Source organism: Ranitomeya imitator, chromosome 9 (genome assembly GCF_032444005.1).
Source record: "Ranitomeya imitator isolate aRanImi1 chromosome 9, aRanImi1.pri, whole genome shotgun sequence".
Lineage (NCBI taxonomy): Eukaryota > Metazoa > Chordata > Amphibia > Anura > Dendrobatidae > Ranitomeya > Ranitomeya imitator.
In genome coordinates this window covers 51,102,156-51,123,722 of record NC_091290.1, presented here as the reverse complement: position 1 = coordinate 51,123,722, position 21,567 = coordinate 51,102,156, and the positions used below count along the sequence as shown (strand labels likewise).

Here is a 21,567-nt window from a genome sequence, read left to right as displayed (position 1 = left end):
GCAGAAATACTGAGGAAAACCTGCAATATCAAAAATATAACGTACAACTGTCTGACTTGAAAATTGGGTTAGCATGGAGGTACGCGTGGCCTGACAACTGTTAATGCTGAAATAGGAGGCGATACATATCAGTGTCCTGAGACTCTGGGAGTGTCACCTGTGCATTTCTGTTCCTTCAGACACCTATGTCTCCTCCACCTACAGCCCCAGGCAGGCAGGGAGGAGAAACAACGATCACGGAAGTTAGCTCTCTCCAGAGACAGATTTCATACCAGACTCACCTGGAGAGGAGAACTGGGCTCTCATGGAATTGGGCGCATATCTGACATTCAACTGAACTCAGAGGATTTGCAAATTCTTATTACAAGTGTCTGTAGGTCTCCAATCAATAATAGTGACCTGTCCCTTGGCCAAGGGCTTCATATTCCTACGGACCAGAAACCCAATCAGTATGGTGACGTTTAGTGTAGTCGCTTGGTATCTATAGACTACAGACATGTACGAAGGGGATGACCGTTCGTACATATAGTTCGGCGGGAGCTGGACTTCATTCTGGTCCTCAGGAGAAGACAGAATTTCCTGAAGGAGTTCCAGGGACGTAGGACACCTGACACAGCAAGATGCAGGTAAGAGCTGATGCAAAGGTTACCTATTTTTCTTAGGCCTTATTCAGATGTCCCTTTTTTTGTGTACAAGAAAAATAACTTTTCATCCGAAAGGTTTCCGTTCGTTTAATTTTCTTGAGGACTATGATGGGCAGGTGTTATAGCCATGAAAACACAGGACACGTACATCTGAATAAGACCTATCGTAGGTTGTATTTGACAAGTTGCTAGTCGGTAAAACGTCTTCTGCTAACCATAAACTTTATGATTAAATATACTTAAAATAGGACCTTGTTGTCACACTGCACTTTTGATGGAGTCAGATTTCAGCCAAAGCAAGTGGGGGATTCAAAAACCGGAGAATTAAGGGAGGTTTCACATACAGCAGGGAAGACTTACTATCGCGAGTGCTCCTGACAATAGTAAGGCGTATTAGGTTAGACCTATTTACTATATGTTTTAATCACCCTTTGTTGACTCTGTGTCATACCCTTTTCTTGTATGAGAAAAAAACGATAAAGATTTTCCAAGCTACTGCTAACATTAGGTCTCAGCCAGACGTCTATTTTCTACATACATATTATTTACGTGTTTTTCACGGATAGGAGAAAAGGGAACACAAAGCAAAATAGGGTCTTATCCTATGGAGGAAAATCTAGGTGAGGGAGAAGGAACCCACAACTGAGGAATCAAAGCATATCAGCTGCTACAACCAGGGCTGCCACTAGAAATTTCGGGGCCCCATACTGGCAAAATTTTCGGGGCCCCCTTGAGACTCCGCCCAGGCTCCACCCCAGCCCCGCCTCCAGGCTCCACCCCTCGAACTGTCCACAGTCCCACCGCTCTCTCTTGGAAAAACTCCACTTCTCACCAATCACACATTAACAGTTCCCATCACCAGATCACATACATAGCCAGCAGCTTTTGTTTTGGCCAAAAGATTTTTTAAGCCGCCACCATAACACGGTAGACACTTTTGGCCGGGCCCTACTCTACTGTAACCTATTAAATATTTGTTAAAATATGCAATACAATTTAGGTATATTTTTATTTATTTTTCAATTTTTAAAATGACCAATAATATCACATAGAAGGAACAAATACCACAACACCATGACCAGATGACATATTACCACCACAGTGATCGAATAATATCACATACAAGGAACAAATACCACAACACCATGTCCAGACCACATATTACCACCACATAGTGACTGAATACTACAATTCTGATCAGTAATTTAAAAAAAAGCACCATACTATCACCATAAGTGCCATTATACACAGGAGATCTGTACTTAGTATGCAGTGTCTGTGTACAGATAATATAGTGATCACTAGTGAAATTATACACAGGAGCTCTGTATACAGTGTATAGTGTCAGTGTATAGGTAACACACTGACTCACCAGTGACGTCTCTAGGTGAAGTCCTTCATCTTTCATCCAGCACAGACCGCCATCATTTCATCCAGCCAGGACTTCTCTCTGCAGGAAATAACACAGTTATCTCGAGCTCGGCTTGTAGAACACATTACTTAATTTTTCACAACTTCTACATTACACCACATGAAGAAGGTGACATAGTATCACTCTATACAGTAACAGGACCGCCCCCCATTTAAAACAGTATTCTCAAAAAATAAAATAAATACATCACTGCAGTAATAATATCCCTAAATTATCCCCTATGGTATTAATAATATCCCCCAGCCTGGCCCCGTGTGTCTCATTCCTGGCGTCAGCCAGATGTTCTCCCATCCTGCCCTCATGAGTATCCATTCTGCCCCATATGATCTCCCCATCCTGCCCCATATGATCGCCCCATGTGATCTCTCCATCCTGCCCCATCTGTCTCCATCATATCCATCCTGCCCCATGATCCTGCACGATCTGTCTCCAATTCTGCCCCCAGTGTCTCCAATCATGCCCCATGTCTCCATTCTGCCCCCTATGTCTCCAACCATGCCCCCATGTCTGCAATCCTGACACTTGTCTCCAATCATGCCCCCTGTGTCTCCATTCTGCCCCATCTGTCTCCAATCCTGCCCCATCTGTCTCCAGTCATGCCCGCATGTCTTTCATCCTGCCCCGTGTCTCCAATCATGCCCCGTATCTCCATTCTGCCCCGTGTCTCGCATTCTGCCCCAATGTCCAGCATTCTGCCCCTGGGTCTCACAGTCTGCCCCTGTGTCCAGCATTCTGCCCCACTGTGTCCACCATTCTGTCCCACTGTGTCCAGCATTTCTGCCCCTGTGTGTCCAGCATTCTGTCCCGCTGTGTCCAGCATTCTGCCCCTGTGTTTCCAGCATTCTGTCCCACTGTGTCCAGCATTCTGTCCCACTGTGTCCAGCATTCTGTCCCACTGTGTCCAGCATTTCTGCCCCTGTGTGTCCAGCATTCTGCCCCACTGTGTCCAGCATTTCTGCCCCTGTGTGTCCAGCATTCTGCCCCACTGTGTCCAGCATTTCTGCCCCACTGTGTCCAGCATTTCTGCCCCTGTGTGTCCAGCATTCTGCCCCACTGTGTCCAGCATTTCTGCCCCTGTGTGTCCAGCATTCTGCCCCACTGTGTCCAGCATTCTGCCCCACTGTGTCCAGCATTTCTGCCCCACTGTGTCCAGCATTCTGCCCCACTGTGTCCAGCATTTGTGCCCCTGTGTATCTACCATTCCTTCCCACTGTGTCCAGCATTTCTGCCCCTGTGTGTCCAGCATTTCTGCCCCACTGTGTCCAGCATTCTGCCCCACTGTGACCACCATTCTGCCCCGTGTCCAGCATTCTGTCCCTGTGTCCAGCATTCTGCCCGTGTATCCAGCATACTGCCCCTTTGTCCAGCATACTGCCCCTTTGTCCAACATACTGCCCCTTTGTCCAGCATACTGCCCCTTTGTCCAGCATAATGCCCCTGTGTCCAGCATAATGCCCCTGTGTCCAGCATTCTGCCCCTGTGTCCAGCTTTCTGCCCCTTTGTCCAGCATAATGCCCGTGTCCAGCTTTCTGCCCCTTTGTCCAGCATAATGCCCCATTGTCCAGCATTCTTCCCCTGTGTCCAGCATAATGCCCCTTTGTCCAGCATTCTTCCCCTGTGTCGAGCATAATGCCCCTTTGTCCAGCATTCTTCCCTTGTGTCCAGCATAATGCCCCTGTGTCCAGCATAATGCCCCTGTGTCCAGAATACTGCCCCTTTGTCCAGCATTCTGCCCCTGTGTCCAGCATAATGCCCCTGTCTGTGTCCAGCTTTCTGCCCCTTTGTCCAGCATTCTGCCCCCGTGTCCAGCATCTCCTCTGCCCGTGTCCAGCTTTCTGCCCCTTTGTCCAGCATTTTGCCCCTGTGTCCAGCATCTTCTGTAACCAGCTTTCTGCCCCTTTGTCCAGCATTCTGCCCCCGTGTCCAGCATCTCCTCTGCCCGTGTCCAGCTTTCTGCCCCTTTGTCCAGCATACTGCCCCTGTGTCCAGAATACTGCCCCTGTGTCCAGCATAATGCCCCTTTGTCCAGCATAATGCCCCTTTGACCAGCATTCTTCCCGTGTCCAGCATAATGCCCCTGTGCCCAGCTTTCTGCCCCTTTGTCCAGCATAATGCCCCTGTGTCCAGAATACTGCCCCTTTGTCCAGCATTCTGCCCCTGTGTCCAGCATAATGCCCCTGTCTGTGTCCAGCTTTCTACCCCTTTGTCCAGCATTCTGCCCCTGTGTCCAGCATCTCCTCTGCCCCAGCATGCCCAGTATTCTGCCCCCGTGTCCAGCATACTGCCCCGGGCCCCCTCCCCTGGATCGCCGCTACCAAAAAAAAAAAAAACTTCTTACCTTGCCATGCTCCCGCGGCGGGCGAAGCTCCTCCACGCAGGTGAAGGACGCACTCGCCGGCGGCTGACGATGACGTCAGACGCCGGCGAGGTGCGACTGCGCACTGCCACCGTTCAAGTCAGCTGCCAGCCTCCGACTGGCTGGCGGCAACTGTTAACTATTGACGTGCGGGCACGGGCCCGCACGTCAATAGTGAGCCGCAGCGCCTGCAGGGGGGGCCCGGTGAGCAGATGAGACGGGGCCCGATGCGGGCCCCCTCTGCCCACCGGGCCCCATACGCCAGTCATGGCTGTCATGCCCTGATGGCGGCCCTGGCTACAACACCCTCAATCCAGGAGATGCCATCATATAGAGCAGGGATGTCAAACTCAAATACACAGAGGGCCAAAATTAAAAGCTTGGATAAAGTTGTAGGCCAAGCTTGATTTTTTTTTTTTTTAATTAAAACAATGTCTACAATAGAGGAAGTTTTCTCTTATCGAATATAATGATTAACTTTTTCATATGGAAACAAACTTCATGGGGTTGTTCCACGTACAAAGTCCATTTTAATTAATACATCTTAGAATAAAATATTGGAATAATATAACATGTTATGTAAGAGCAGTAAAAAGCGAATGACCCAATGGCCTAATTAAAAAATGTACTAACAAAGGATAAAAAACCTTGAATAATATAGATAATAAAGTATAAGGCAAACAAAATCGCCTCCCAAACACAGTATGATTCCTCCACAGTACCGTCCACATGCATGATATGGGGATCCTACTGTACCCCCTCTCTCAACCCCGACAAACAATAGTGACCCCATCACAGTATGATTCTCCAACTGTAATCCCCACAGTATAATGGCCACAAAAATAGCTCCATACAGTATAATGGCCCCCAGATAGTGCTCCATATAGCATAATGGCCCCCAGATAGTGCTCCATACAGTGTAATGACCCCACATAGTGCTCCAAACAGTATAATGGCCTCACATAGTGCTCCATACAGTGTAATGACCCCACATAGTGCTCCATACAGTATAATGGCCTCACATAGTGCTCCATACAGTGTAATGACCCCACATAGTGTTACATACAGTATAATGGCCTCACATAGTGCTCCGTGCAGTATAATGGGCCACACATAGTGCTCCGTGCAGTATAATGGGCCACACATAGTGCTCCGTGCAGTATAATGGGCCATACATAGTGCCCGTGTAGTATAATGGGCCACACATAGTGCTCCGTGCAGTATAATGGGCCACACATAGCGCTCCTTGCAGTATAATGGGCCACACATAGCGCTCTGTGCAGTATAATGGGCCACACATAGTGCCCGTGTAGTATAATGGGCCACACATAGTGCTCCATGCAGCAGTAAAAGGCTATGTTCACACCTTTCATTTTTTCATGCAAATTTACAGCTGTGTTTTACTGTACCAGTAAAGTCTATGAGATTTCAGAAATCTCAAGCACACAGCTGGGCTTTTTATCCTTAGTATTTGGTGCCAAACCTTGTTTTTTGCAGAATGCAGCATGTCACTTCTTTGTGTTTTTTTTCCAGCATTTTTGAGCATTTTTAATCCACTGAAATCAATGGATGGTGCAAAAAATACTGAAAAAAATGCAGGTATCAGTTGTTGCCAAAACCTGATGAAGTAGAATCAGATTTTTTTTTTTATGCACTAAGCTTTATCAGCATGCACAAGAGACAAATGTAATATGGTGAATGTTAGAGGTCGAGTTCCCGCCTTTGCACAGGGGGAATCTCGAACCATCTCCACTGCGGTCTTCCATTCCTCTCCAGCCGCAGTGGAGCCTGCTCAGTTAAGATGTCGGTCCCAGCGTCTGGCTCAGTCTGATACGGTGCAGATGGTTATTGCTGCCTTTACAGGCTCAGCCATTGTAGCCAGCACTGGTCAGCGGCGAGCAGATGTCTCTGGGACTAAGTCCTGCTTTCCCCTTCTGAGCATGCCCAGGGTAAGACCTTTCATTGGAGGTCGGGGTCACATGCTCCAGATACTGCAGCAGCTCCCATTGATCCTCTAGGAAGGTCCTGAAGTTGCTCAGGTACTGTAGCAGCTTCCATTGATCCTCTAAAAAAGTCCTGAAGTTGCTGCAGCCATAAAAGGTTTGCATGGCCGCACGGCCATGCGCTAGTATCAACTAAGTTATGTGTTCAGCGCCAGTGTGGTCTGTGGTTTCAGGGTTCGGCTGAAATACGCCCCTAGAATACCGGCACCCCCGGTGAGGAGTTTTGTGTGAGTGGATTCAGGGCCCGGCTGAAATAAGCCGCTAGAATACCGGCACCTCCGGTGAGGAGTTTTGCGTGTGTTATTCTGACTGCATGACCACTGTTCGCTCTATTTGGTAGCTGTGTTCCTATGTGAGGTTAACAGGGCGCAGCGTTCTCTTGTCTTAAGTGACTCTGTGAAGTAACAGAGTTCACTTATACCGCCATATGGTACCGTCAGTTACTAGCAGCGGGTTTTACTCCTGCACGGTGGACCCTAGGTTGCGAATGCACCTATTACTCTATAAATATATATTTGGTGCATTCCGCCAAACCCTAACAGGTGAAAAGGCAGGAAAAAAACACAACAAAAACTAAGCAACGCCTGTTTTTTCAGCAAGTTTCTTACTGCCAAGAGAGCAGATTTTACCTGAGGAAAGAAATTAATAAAAAAATGCAACATGTGAACATAGCTTAAAACGCCCCACATAGTGCTCCATACAGTTTAATAGGCTCATTAAAAAAAAAATTAATACCCACGTCTGCCTGTTCCCCCAGGTATCTTCATGGCGTCTTCAGATCCTCTGCACATCTCGGTACAGCAGGCATATTGTAATGACGTCATTGCACCCTCTACACTAAGATGTCAGACGCAGAGAGCGAATGATGGGTGAAAGGAGCGTCTGCTTTCAACTGTGTCGGCATCTAGAATTCCGATATAGTTGAAAGTGTAATACAGGGATAGGGGACCCGCCTGACGTCGCAGGCCAAATATACTCATCCTGCTGGTCAGATTTGGCCTGCGGGACAGAGTTTGACATATGTGATGGGGGCAAGTAGTAGGAGAATAGGGGGGGTACTCTGCACTGCCAATGTTGGATTCAAGAAACCAAAGGACATTAATGGGATTTGACCATGCAGTTTATTTTCTGCACGTTTCGAACTTTACATCATAGTAATAAAAACACTGCTTTAAATATGATCTAAAAAAGGGAAAAACGCAACAAAATCGCAATAATCATAGATTTGTATTACGTATTTTGGTGCAGACACCTGAAGAAAACATGCAGATAAAAGTCAGCGGGAAAAAAAATCTACGTACACTCTAAGGACTTATTGAGACATCAGTGATTTTTCTCCTTTCTTTACGTTCCTACGATGAGCTTTTGGTGTGATTTTGATATTGCAGATTTTTTAAGTAAAAACATGGCCTTTCAGCGTTTGGTGGGTTAGTTTTTACCATCCGAGTTTCTCAAGCTTCTCATAACAAACCGTTTGTGAAATTCGGACAGCACATGGATGGTAATGTAAGGGGGCCGACGAGATCACGGGTACCTGCGTGCCGGGTCCGGAACTGAAGGGGCTGCATCCTCTGTTTCCTTGGAAAGGCTTAAGAGAGCCGGACCTTCCCCGGTTGCCAGGGGTAAGCCTGAGGGAGCCGGACCTACCGTTGAAGCCAGGAGGGTGGGTGGAGCCAAAAAAGGTGTGCAGTGATGGAGACATAAAAAGAAAAAGCGCAAAGCAAGTCGGTCAGGCGCCGGATCAGAGCAGTGAGGAGGGCAGTGTAAAGAGTAGCGTGAAAAACGTTGAGCGGCGCATTCTGATTCCCTCATCAGAGAGTACCGGCGTGGCATCCGGCGGTATAGAAGGAGCCCCAGTCACCTGCAGACCAGAGCCGTGCGGAGCAGAACCGTGCCAGCAGAGCAGAGCCCAGCCGGTGCTGCGGCAGCCAGAGAGAGGAGTGCTCCGTCTGGGGAGTATCAGTACCACAAAGACCAGCGACAACTGTCGCCCCCTGTCAACAGCGGGGACCAGAGAGAGAGAGACAGGCAATGTGTGCCCGGTGACCGTTATAAAGCCTGGTGCCAGACGTTTCAGGAGCGTGAGTACCGTGCGCGTGCCACCCGAAAGAGACCGGGAGCGTGACCGTTATTTACATCCCGACCGTACTAGTGAATGTCGGCCCAGAGACTTGTGACCTGACTTCGCCAGCGTATGTTAGCAGAGCCACGCTGGGCTCGTAAAGGACTATGGCCCTCACCATTAAGTAGCCACTACAGTATATGGACTAAGGGCATTGGAAGGTACCGGAGACCGACCACTGTCACCAGGAGACGAGCTGAACCCTATTAGTAAAGCTGCAGTGCCAGTCGTTGGCAGCATTGAGTCCTCAGTAGAAGTTATAGTCTGCGGAGCTTCTGACACAACGTCGTCACAGGAACTGTTGTTACCTGAGCAGTCATTCTTATTCTTGGACTCTCCTGTGTTCATAGTACCCTTGTTTTCCTTGTTTAACCTTCTATCTCCCTGCGTGAAGTAATCCCCTGTAAATAAACCTGTTAACCCTTGCTCTGCCTCCCGTCTGTCACTGCAACTCGCTACCTGCTTACAGTTTCAGGCCGGCTTCACACTCAGCGTATGAAAATACGGTCCGTATATTACGGCCGTAATACGCTGAAATGTCCCGAAAATAGTGGTCCGTAGCTCCTCCGTAGGCAGGGTGTGTCAGCGTTTTTTGCGCATGGCATCCTCCGTATGTAATCCGTATGGCATCCGTACTGCGTGGTTTTCTCGCAGGCTTGCAAAACCAACATACCGCTATAGAAATGATCCATGTGTCCCAAAAAGAAAAGAAAATATATATATACTGTCTATATATATATATGTCATTAGACACATATATGCATATATATTAATATTTATTCCAGCGCTATACAGCTTGAAAGCCGGTAATTTCTCTTTTTCTTTCTCCTTCCTAAAACCCGACATGATTTGAGACATGGTTTACATACAGTAAACCATGTCTTCTCTCCATTTTTTTTGCAGATTCCACACTAATAATGTCAGTAGAGTGTATCTGCAAAATTTGGCCGTTCTAGCTCTTAAAATAAAGGGTTAAATGGCGGAAAAAATTGGTGTGGGCTCCCGCGCAATTTTCTCCGCCAGAGTAGTAAAGCCAGTGACTGAGGGCAGATATTAATAGCCTGGAGAGGGTCCATGGTTATTGGCCCCCCCCTGGCTAAAAATATCTGCCCCCAGCCACCCCAGAAAAGGCACATCTGGAAGATGCGCCTATTCTGGCACTTGGCCACTCTCTTCCCATTCCCGTGTAGCGGTGGGATATGGGGTAATGAAGGGTTAATGCCACCTTGCTATTGTAAGGTGACATTAAGCCTAATTATTAATGGAGAGGCGTCAATTATGACACCTATCCATTATTAATCCAATTGAATGAAAAGGTTAAATAAAACACAAACACATTATTTAAAATTATTTTAATGAAATAAAAACAATGGTTGTTGGAGTATTTTATTCTACGCCCAATCCAATCACTGAAGACCCTCGCTTTCTAGGCAAGTTCCCACGATCTATGAACATCCAGCAGAGGGCGCCTCACCGCAAATGAAGCTAAATATAGCTCATTGATCTATATTTAGACTCATTCCCCGGGGTTTTGCAGCGAGGAGCAGCCTGCATTAGCAAAGCTCCTTGCTGCAAAATGTTTTAACCCCTTCAGAAGGATTTACATCGTTGGATGTTACAGATCTGCGGAGGGTAAGTATATTGTTGGTTTATTATGTTTTTTCTTTCACAGAACGAGGGTGATTAGAACGGCCAAATTTTGCAGATACACTCTACTGACATTAGTAGTGTGGAATCTGCAAACAAAATGGAGAGAAGACATGGTTTACTGTATGTAAACCATGTCTTAAATCATGTCGGGTTTTAGGAAGGAGAAAGAAAAAGCCGGTAATTGAATTACCGGCTTTCAAGCTGTATAGCGCTGGAATAAATATTAATATATATACATATATGTGTCTCACTGACATATATATATATATATACCTATTCTATGTGTACACATTTATTCTACCTATTGGACTGTAAGCTGTCAGTGTGATTTTACTGTACACCGCACTGAATTACCGGCTTTTCTCTCTAACAGCGCTGCGTATTTCTCGCAAGTCACACTGCTTGTCCGTGTGAAATCCGTATTTTTCACGCTTCCATAGACTTTCATTGGCTTATTTCTTGCGCAGTACGGTGACAAACGCAGCATGCTGCGATTTTGTACGGCCGTAGAAAGCCGTATAATACTGATCAGTAAAATACGGCAGATAGGAGCAGGGGCATAGAGAATAATTGTGCCGTATTTTTTGCGAGTTTTACGGACGTAGTTTCTGCGCTCTTACGTCCGTAAAACTCGCAAGTGTGAAGCCGGCCTCAGAGTGCAATTCGTTTTTGTTTTTTTTCCACAGACCCGTAGATTTAGGCTATGTGCACACGTTCAGGATTTCTCGCAGATAATTCCTGAGAAAAAACGGACATTTTCTGCAAGAACTCCGCAAGAAATCTGCATGCGGTTTTGCCGCGTTTTTTTTCGGACATTTCCCAATGCATTTTGTAGTGGGAAATCCACAAAAAAAACCGCAAAATTAATGAACATGCTGCGGTTTTTACCGCGATGCGTTTTTTTCGAGGAAAAAACAGCATCATGTGCACAAAACATGCGGAATTTATTCTAAATGATGGGATGCTTATTGTATGTGTTTTTTTTTGTGGTTTTATAGCTTTTTTATCGGGAAAAAACGCAAAAAAAACGCAAAAAAACCACAACGTGTGCACACAGCCTTACAGTGGCAAGTTTGATTGGAGAGTCTGATCTATATGGGACAGATCTCTGTGATTTTGTGTGGACCACTAAGCTTACAAGAAAACTATCTATAAAAAACATGGCTAGAAACTGTGAGAAAAACTGGTGTCTGAATTAGGCCGGCGTCACACACAGCGTATGAAAATACGGTCCGTATATTACGGCCGTAATACGCTGAAAAGTCCCGAAAATAGTGGTCCGTAGCTCCTCCGTAGGCAGGGTGTGTCACCGTTTTTTGCGCATGGCATCCTCCGTATGTAATCCGTATGGCAGCCGTACTGCGTGTTTTTATCGCAGGCTTGCAAAACCGACATACGGCTATACAAGGGATCCATGTGTAAAAAAAACAAACAAAAAAAAAAAACATATATACTATATATATATATATATATATATATATATATATATATATATATATATATATATATATATATATATATATATGTCAGTAGACACATATATGTATATTAATATTTCATCCAGCGCGATATAGCAGAAAGCCAGTAATTCAATTACCGGCTTTTGCTTTCTCCTTCCTAAACCCGACATGATATGAGACCTGGTTTACATACAGTAAACCATCTCATATCCCCATTTTTTTTGCATATTCCACGCTACTAATGTCAGTAGTGTGTATATGCAAAATTTGGCCGTTCTAGCTAGTAAATTATGGGGTTAAATGGCGGAAAAAATTGGCGTGGGCTCCCGCACAATTTTCTCCGCCAGAGTAGTAAAGCCAGTGACTGAGGGCAGATATTAATAGCCTGGAGAGGGTCCATGGTTATTGCCCCCCCCCCCCTGGCTAAAAACATCTGCCCCCAGCCACCCCAGAAAATGCACATCTGGAAGATGCGCCTATTCTGGCACTTGGCCACTCTCTTCCCATTCCCGTGTAGCGGTGGGATATGGGGTAATGAAGGGTTAATGCCACCTTGCTATTGTAAGGTGACATTAAGCCAAATTAATAATGGAGAGGCGTCAATTATGACACCTATCCATTATTAATCCAATACTAGTAAAGGGTTAAAAAAAAACACACACACACATTATTAAAAATTAATTTAATGAAAAAAACACAAAGGTTGTTGTATTAATTTATTCTACTCTCAATCCACTCACTGAAGACCCTCGATCTGTAAATAAAAAAAAAATAATAAACCAAGAATATACTTACCTTCCGAGGATCTGTAAGGTCCAACGATGTAAATCCATCTGAAGGGGTTAAAATATTTTGCAGAATAATTGTGCCGTATTTTTTGCGAGTTTTACGGACGTAGTTTCTGCGCTCTTACGTCCGTAAAACTCGCAAGTGTGACGCCGGCCTGAGCCTTTAGACCTCCTTCACACATCCGTACATGAAAAACTGATGCGGGTACCATCAGTGTACGATCAGTGTGTCCACTTCTACCATCAATGTCATGAGTGTATTCCGGTATGGATAAAGAAAGAAATGACAAAGCTTCTCTTATACATTGCCATGTTTAGCATGGATGACACGCAGACTGTACACTGATGTCATCCATGTGCAGTAGTTGTTTTTCATGGATCCATAGACTTGTATTGGCCCTTGTCAATTCGTGCTGTCGGGGGAAAAAAAAGGACATGTCTCCATTTGGTTTCCATGGACACTTGGTCCGTGTAAAAACAGAGACATAAGTTATAATGGGTACATGATGTATCCGTGATAAAAAAAAAAACGGACACCACGCGTACTGGAAACACAAACTTTTGCAGCTGAAGTTTGTTAAAAACATAAAACTCTTACAATCCGTGATGAAACCGGGTGAACTGTCTTCCTGTCGCACAGGGGGAGGCTTACTAACAAAAGCAATATGCTAGTAAATAAAGTACTGTGCACAGCATGCACCTTTCTGTACATACTTTGACAGCTATTGTGAGTCTAAGGTTGCAGTCACATTATCAGTATTTGGTCAGTATTTCTCATCAGTATTTGGAAGCCAAAACCAGGAGTGGGTGATAAATCCAGAAGTGGTGACTAGGGTTGAGCGAAACGGGTCGTTCATTTTCAAAAGTCGCCGACTTTTGGCAAAGTCGGGTTTCATGAAACCCGATCCGACCCCTGTGCGGGGTCGGCCATGCGGTACGCGACTTTCGCGCCAAAGTCGCGTTTCAATGACGCGAAAAGCGCCATTTCTCAGCCAATGAAGGTAAACGCAGAGTGTGGGCAGCGTGATGACATAGGTCCTGGTCCCCACCATCTTAGAGAAGGGCATTGCAGTGATTGGCTTGCTGTCTGCGGCGTCACAGGGGCTATAAAGGGGCGTTCCCGCCGACCACCATGTTACTGCTGCTGATCTGAGCTTAGGGAGAGGTTGCTGCCGCTTCGTCAGAAGCAGGGATAGCATTAGGCAGAGTCCATTAACCACCAAACCGCTTGTGCTGTAGCGATTTCCACTGCCCAACACCACCTTCGGTGTGCAGGGACAGTGGAAGCTACATTTTTTTTTTTTTTTTTCCCCTCAGCGCTGTAGCTCATTGGGCTGCCCTAGAAGGCTCCCTGATAGCTGCATTGCTGTGTGTACGCCGCTGTGCAAACCAACTGCTTTTTTCAAAGCACAAATCCTCTTGTTCCTTCCTTTCTGCACAGCTATCTTTTTTGTTTGTCCACACTTTTTATTTAATTTGTGCATCAGTCCACTCCTTATTGCTGCCTGCCATACCTGGCTGAGATTACTGCAGGGAGATAGTAATTGTTGGACACTCCCTGTTTTTTTTTTTTTTTGTGGGAGATTAAGATTGACATTTCTGCTAGAGTGCCATCCCTGTCTGTGTCATCTCTCACTCAGTGGGCCATAGAAAGCCTATTTATTTTTTTGCTTGATTTGGGTTATAAAATCTACCTGAAAAAATCACTACATCAATCAGTGGGAGATTAATATTGGCCTCAGGGCTTGTGTGCCATTCCTGACTCCTGTGTGTGCCATCTCTCACTCAGTGGGCCATAGAAAGCCTATTTATTTTTTTGCTTGATTTGGGCTCTAAAATCTACCTGAAAAAATCACTACATCAATCAGTGGGAGAAAAATATTGGCCTCAGGGCTTGTGTGCCACTCCTGACTCCTGTGTGCGTCATCTCTCACTCAGTGGGCCATAGAAAGCCTATTTTTTGTTTTATTTGTTTTATAAATTCTCCCTGAAAAAATCATTTTTATTTTATTTGGTTTCTAAATTCTTCCTGAAAAAATCATTTTTTTTTTATTATTTTTTTTTTCTAAAGTCTCCCTGGAAAAAAAAAAAAAAAAATCAAATCAGTGGGAGATTAATATTGCCCTTTCTGCTTGTGTGCCAGTCTTGACTCCTGGGTGTGCCATCTCTCTCTCTCTCTCCAATTGTGGGCCATAGAAAGCCTATTATTTTTTTAGCTTGATTTGGGTTCCAAAATCTACCTGAAAAAATCACTACATCAATCATTGGGAGAACAATATTGGCCTCTGGGCTTGTGTGCCACTCCTGACTCCTGTGTGTGTCATCTCTCACTCCGTGGGCCATAGAAAGCCTATTTTTTCTTTTATTTGTTTTCTAAATTCTCCCTGAAAAAATCATTTTATTTTATTTGGTTTCTAAATTCTTCCTGAAAAAATCATTTTATTCTATTATTTTTTTTTCCTAAAGTCTCCCTGAAAAAAAAAAAAAATCAAATCAGTGGGAGATTAATATTTACATTTGTGCTTCAGTGACAGTCCTGCGTGTGTGGCATCTCTCTCATTTGTTGCCACCAACAACAGAGTGTGTAACATTGTGCCTGATTTTCGTTGTGGTCTCACTCACCTGTAAAGGGGTAGCTAAATCATACTGAAGTTATAGCTCACCGTGTAAGTTGTGTGACAGCAACAAATACCGTTAGTTTGGTTACGTTTTTAAAACAATGAGGAAGTCTGGTGGAAGAGGTCGTGGCCGGGGGCGTTCATTGTCAGCTGGTAATGAGGGTAGTGGTAGTGGTGGAGCATCAGCTGGTCGTGGGAAAAAAAATATTGCACCTAAGTCTGGAGCTGTGGAGCCAGGTTCGTCGTCTGGCTACACAAGGCCTCGAACGCTCCCTTTTCTGGGAGTAGGAAAACCGCTTTTAAAGCCGGAGCAGCAAGAGCAAGTTTTGGCTTATCTTGCTGACTCAGCCTCTAGCTCTTTTGCCTCCTCTCGTGAAACTGGTAAATGTCAAAGCAGCGCGTCGTTAGTGGATGTTCACAGTCAGGGACAAGTCGCTTCCTTGTCCTCTTCAGCAAAAACCACAACAGAGAAGAATGCAGCAGGCGACACAACGGGTTACTCCATGGAGCTCTTTACACATACCGTCCCTGGCTTAGAAAGTGAAGCAGTTAACAGTTCATGCCCATTACAAGTTGAATCTGACATGGAGTGCACTGATGCACAGCCACAGCCAGACTACTATGCTGGTCCTTTGACTCAGACCACAACATTGCCCTCGCAGGGTAATGATCAAGAATCAGACCCTGATGAGACTATGTTGCCCCATCACGAACGCTATACCACCGACTGACACGGTGACACAGACGAAGTTGCACACGAGCTACAAGAAGAGGTAATAGATGACCCAGTTCTTGACCCCGATTGGCAGCCATTGGGGGAACAGGGTGCAGGCGGCAGCAGTTCTGAAGCGGAGGAGGAGGGGCCGCAGCAGGCATCAACATCACAACAGGTTCCATCTGCCGGGCCCGTATCTTGCCCAAAACGCGTGGCAAAGCCAAAACCTGTTGGAGGACAGCGTGGCCATCCGGTTAAAGCTCAGTCTGCAATGCATGAAAAGGTATCCGATGCTAGAAAGAGTGCAGTCTGGCATTTTTTTAAACAACATCCAATTGATCAGCGCAAAGTCATCTGTCAAAAATGTTCAACTACCTTAAGCAGAGGACAGAATCTGAAAAGTCTCAATACAAGTTGCATGCATAGACATTTAACCACCATGCATTTGCAAGCCTGGACTAACTACCAAACGTCCCTTAAGGTTGTAGCACCCTCGGCCAATGAAGCTAGTCAGCAACGCAACATCCCTTCCGGCAGTGTAGGGCCACCATTTTCCGCACCACCTGCAGTATCTGTGCAGGTTTCTTTGCCAGGCCAAAGCAGTCAGGGTCAGGGAATCACCAGTTTCGTAGTAGGAAACACTGCATCTAGGGCACCGGCGGCAACAATACCATCTCCCACCGTCTCTCAGTCTGCCATGTCCACCGGCACCCCCGCTAGTTCCACGATCTCCAGCTCTCCAGTCCAGCTCACCCTACATGAGACTATGGTTAGAAAAAGGAAGTACTTAGCCTCGCATCTGCGTACACAGGGTTTGAACGCCCACATAGCTAGACTAATCTCGTTAGAGATGATGCCCTACCGGTTAGTTGAAAGCGAAGCTTTCAAAGCCCTGATGGACTACGCTGTACCACGCTACGAGCTACCCAGTCGACACTTTTTTTCCAGAAAAGCCATCCCAGCCCTCCACCAGCATGTTAAAGAGCGCATCGTCCATGCACTCAGGCAATCTGTGAGCACAAAGGTGCACCTGACAACAGATGCATGGACCAGTAGGCATGGCCAGGGACGTTACGTGTCCATCACGGCACACTGGGAAAATGTGGTGGATGCAGGGTCCACAGAGGACAGCAAGTTTGGGACAGTTCTGCCTAGCCCACGGTCTAGGAAACAGTTGGCTGTAGCCGTTCGCACCCCCTCCTCTTCCTCTTCGTCCTCCTGCAGAAGCGAGAGCTCGTCCACAGACCGCAGTCGCACAACCACTCCATCCGCAGCTGCCACTGTTGCACACCAGGTCTCCCATTATGGGGCAGCTACTGGCAAACGTCAGCAGGCTGTATTGGCTATGAAGTGTTTGGGCGACAACAGACACACCGCGGAAGTTCTGTCCGAGTTCTTGCAGAAAGAAACGCAGTCGTGGATGGGCACTGTAGATCTTGAGGCAGGCAAGGTAGTGAGTGATAACGGAAGGAATTTCATGGCTGCCATCTCCCTTTCCCAACTGAAACACATTCCTTGCCTGGCTCACACCTTAAACCTGGTGGTGCAGTGCTTCCTGAAAAGTTATCCGGGGTTATCCGACCTGCTCCTCAAAGTGCGTGGACTTTGCTCACATATCCGCCGTTCGCCCGTACACTCCAGCTGTATGCAGACCTATCAGCGTTCTTTGAACCTTCCCCAGCATCGCCTAATCATAGACGTTGCAACAAGGTGGAACTCAACACTGCACATGCTTCAGAGACTGTGCGAACAGAGGCGGGCTGTTATGTTTTTGTGGGAGGATACACATACACGGGCAGGCAGTAGGATGGCAGACATGGAGTTGTCAGGTGTGCAGTGGTCGAAGATTCAAGACATGTGTCAAGTCCTTCAGTGTTTTGAGGAATGCACACGGCTGGTTAGTGCAGACAATGCCATAATAAGCATGAGCATCCCCCTAATGCGTCTGCTGATGCAAAGTTTGACGCACATAAAGGATCAGGCGTCTGCAGCTGAGGAAGAGGAAAGCCTTGATGACAGTCAGCCATTGTCTGGCCAGGGCAGTGTACAGGACGAGTTAGCGGGCGAAGAGGAGGAGGAGGACGAGGAGGATGATGGGGATGATTATATTTTTAATGAGGAAGCTTTTCCGGGGCCACTGGAAATTGGTGGCGCGGCAAGGCCGGGTTCTGGTTTTTGGAGGGACACAAGTGACGTGGATTTGCCTGAAACTGCCCCTCAACCAAGCACAACCGCAGATTTGAGAACTGGAACTTTGGCCCACATGGCGGATTATGCCTTACGTATCCTCAAAAAGGACACACGCATAACTAAAATGATGAACGATGACGATTACTGGTTGGCCTGCCTCCTTGATCCTCGCTATAAAGGCAAATTGCAAAATATAATGCCACATGAGAACTTGGAACTAATATTAGCAACCAAACAATCAACTCTTGTTGACCGTTTGCTTCTGGCATTCCCTGCACACAGCGCCCGTGATCGTTCTCACACGAGCTGCAGGGGCCAGCAGACCAGAGGAGTTAGAGGGGCAGAAATCAGAAGTGGCGTTGGCCAGAGGGGTTTTCTGACCAGGTTGTGGAGTGATTTTGCTATGACCGCAGACAGGACAGGTACTGCAGCATCAATTCAAAGTGACAGGAGACAACATTTGTCCAGTATGGTTACAAACTATTTTTCATCCCTTATCGATGTTCTCCCTCAACCGTCATTCCCATTTGATTACTGGGCATCAAAATTAGACACCTGGCCAGAATTGGCAGAATATGCATTGCAGGAGCTTGCTTGCCCGGCAGCTAGTGTCCTATCAGAAAGAGTATTCAGTGCTGCAGGTTCAATACTAACAGAAAAAAGGACTCGTCTGGCTACCCAAAATGTAGATGATCTAACCTTCATTAAAATGAACCACAACTGGATTTCGAAATCTTTTGCCCCACCTTGCCCGGCTGACACCTAGCTTTCCTATGAAAAGGTCTTGCCTGTGGACTATTCTGAATGCCTTTTCCAATCTCGTAATTTTCTGCACCTGATTGTCCAGCATACGACATGTTTACACCTCACTAAATGGCCAAACTCCCCACACGGGGCCGTGGTATCGACACTTGGCGACAGCACCCGTGAGAGTGCTGTTTGTCTGAAGAGGTGGGTGTGCCCGCTTTTGGTCGACGGCACTGTCACTGGGTCCCTCCTAGTACAATAAAGTGTCTCTGGCGGTGGTGGTGCGCACCCAACGTCAGACACACCGTTGTAATATGAGGGGCCCTGGGCCTGTACCGCCGGCCACAAGACAGTTCCCCCCCCCCCCCAGCTCAAACAGTGCTCTACCACTTGCAAAATTATCTCACAGCTCCACCAATGTTTAGTCTATGCGCTGACATCCTTCAATGCCTGCCACTGACAATACCATTGTATTGACATTTTTGTTATGTTAGGCCTTCGAAGCCTGTCTGCGGTCACTCCTTCCACTATGCCTCCACTGACCACACCACTGCTGCCCGTGTACCCCTGGAACCAATTTAAAATTGCCTACAGCCAGCCCAATTTTTTTATTTTAGGCCTTCGATGCCTGTCTGCGGTCCGTTCTTTCTACTACTACTACACTGACCAGGCCACTGCTGCCCGTGTACCCCTGGAACCAATTTAAAATTGCCTACAGCCATGTGTTATTATTTTAGGCCTTCGATGCCTGTCTGCGGTCACTCCTTACAATATGCCTCCACTGACCACACCACTGCTGCCCGTGTACCCCTGGAACCAATCTAAAATTGCCTACAGCCAGCCCAATTTTTTTATTTTAGGCCTTCGATGATTGTCTGCGGTCCGTTCTTTCTACTACTACTACACTGACCAGGCCACTGCTGCCCGTGTACCCCTGGAACCAATTTAAAATTGCCTACAGCCAGCCCAATTTTTTTATTTTAGGCCTTCGATGCCTGTCTGCGGTCACTCCTTCCACTAGGCCTCCACTGACCACACCACTGCTGCCCGTGTACCCCTGGAACCAATTTAAAATTGCCTACAGCCAGCCCAATTTTTTTATTTTAGGCCTTCGATGCCTGTCTGTGGTCACTCCTTCCACTAGGCCTCCACTGACCACACCACTGCTGCCCGTGTACCCCTGGAACCAATTTAAAATTGCCTACAGCCAGCCCAATTTTTTTATTTTAGGCCTTCGATGCCTGTCTGCGGTCACTCCTTCCACTAGGCCTCCACTGACCACCCCACTGCTGCCCGTGTACCCCTGGAACCAATTTAAAATTGCCTACAGCCAGCCCAATTTTTTTATTTTAGGCCTTCGATGCCTGTCTGCGGTCCGTTCTTTCTACTACTACTACACTGACCAGGCCACTGCTGCCCGTGTACCCCTGGAACCAATTTAAAATTGCCTACAGCCATGTGTTATTATTTTAGGCCTTCGATGCCTGTCTGCGGTCACTCCTTACAATATGCCTCCACTGACCACACCACTGCTGCCCGTGTACCCCTGGAACCAATTTAAAATTGCCTACAGTCAGCCCAATTTTTTTATTTTAGGCCTTCGATGCCTGTCTGCGGTCCGTTCTTTCTACTACTACTACACTGACCAGGCCACTGCTGCCCGTGTACCCCTGGAACCAATTTAAAATTGCCTACAGCCAGCCCAATTTTTTTATTTTAGGCCTTCGATGCCTGTCTGCGGTCACTCCTTCCACTAGGCCTCCACTGACCACACCACTGCTGCCCGTGTACCCCTGGAACCAATTTAAAATTGCCTACAGCCAGCCCAATTTTTTTATTTTAGGCCTTCGATGCCTGTCTGTGGTCACTCCTTCCACTAGGCCTCCACTGACCACACCACTGCTGCCCGTGTACCCCTGGAACCAATTTAAAATTGCCTACAGCCAGCCCAATTTTTTTATTTTAGGCCTTCGATGCCTGTCTGCGGTCACTCCTTCCACTAGGCCTCCACTGACCACACCACTGCTGCCCGTGTACCCCTGGAACCAATTTAAAATTGCCTACAGCCAGCCCAATTTTTTTATTTTAGGCCTTCGATGCCTGTCTGCGGTCACTCCTTCCACTAGGCCTCCACTGACCACACCACTGCTGCCCGTGTACCCCTGGAACCAATTTAAAATTGCCTACAGCCAGCCCAATTTTTTTATTTTAGGCCTTCGATGCCTGTCTGCGGTCCGTTCTTTCTACTACTACTACACTGACCAGGCCACTGCTGCCCGTGTACCCCTGGAACCAATTTAAAATTGCCTACAGCCATGTGTTATTATTTTAGGCCTTCGATGCCTGTCTGCGGTCACTCCTTACAATATGCCTCCACTGACCACACCACTGCTGCCCGTGTACCCCTGGAACCAATTTAAAATTGCCTACAGCCAGCCCAATTTTTTTATTTTAGGCCTTCGATGCCTGTCTGCGGTCACTCCTTCCACTAGGCCTCCACTGACCACACCACTGCTGCCTGTGTACCCCTAGAACCTATTTATAATTGCATAGAGCATCCTTTTTTTAATAGTAGGCGTACAAAGTCTGTCTGCGGTTCACTATTGAAATTGTCCTCCACTGCCCAGAGCACTGCAGCTTGTGTACCCCTGTAACTTTTTTCTGCTGCAGTGAGCCACATTTTTGGTTTGAGTCCTACTACCTGTGTCTGTCTGCGCCACTCAATTCAGCTGTGTTCCTTTGAAAAAAGCTGAGCGTCAATAGTCTTGTTTTCAGCCTCTAGGAATTTTAAAACTGCATTGGGTGTACAACTTTGGTAGGGCCTACTAACGGTGTCTGCCTC

The 21,567-nt window shown here is 46.7% G+C and overlaps 1 protein-coding gene across 2 annotated transcripts in view; it reads left to right on the top strand.

The window, feature by feature from the left end:
• Positions 1 to 255: 255 nt before the first annotated feature.
• The window catches only part of ANO9 (anoctamin 9), a 162,765-nt gene continuing 141,453 nt past the window's right edge, over positions 256 to 21,567 (top strand). The window contains exon 1 of one of the 2 annotated variants that reach the window (XM_069739223.1): positions 256 to 626. In XM_069739223.1, coding sequence (XP_069595324.1) covers positions 621 to 626 — 6 coding nt within the window. In that variant the 5' untranslated portion in view covers positions 256 to 620. The remainder of the gene's footprint in view (positions 627 to 21,567) is intronic. The other variant, XM_069739224.1, reaches the window with a different exon arrangement.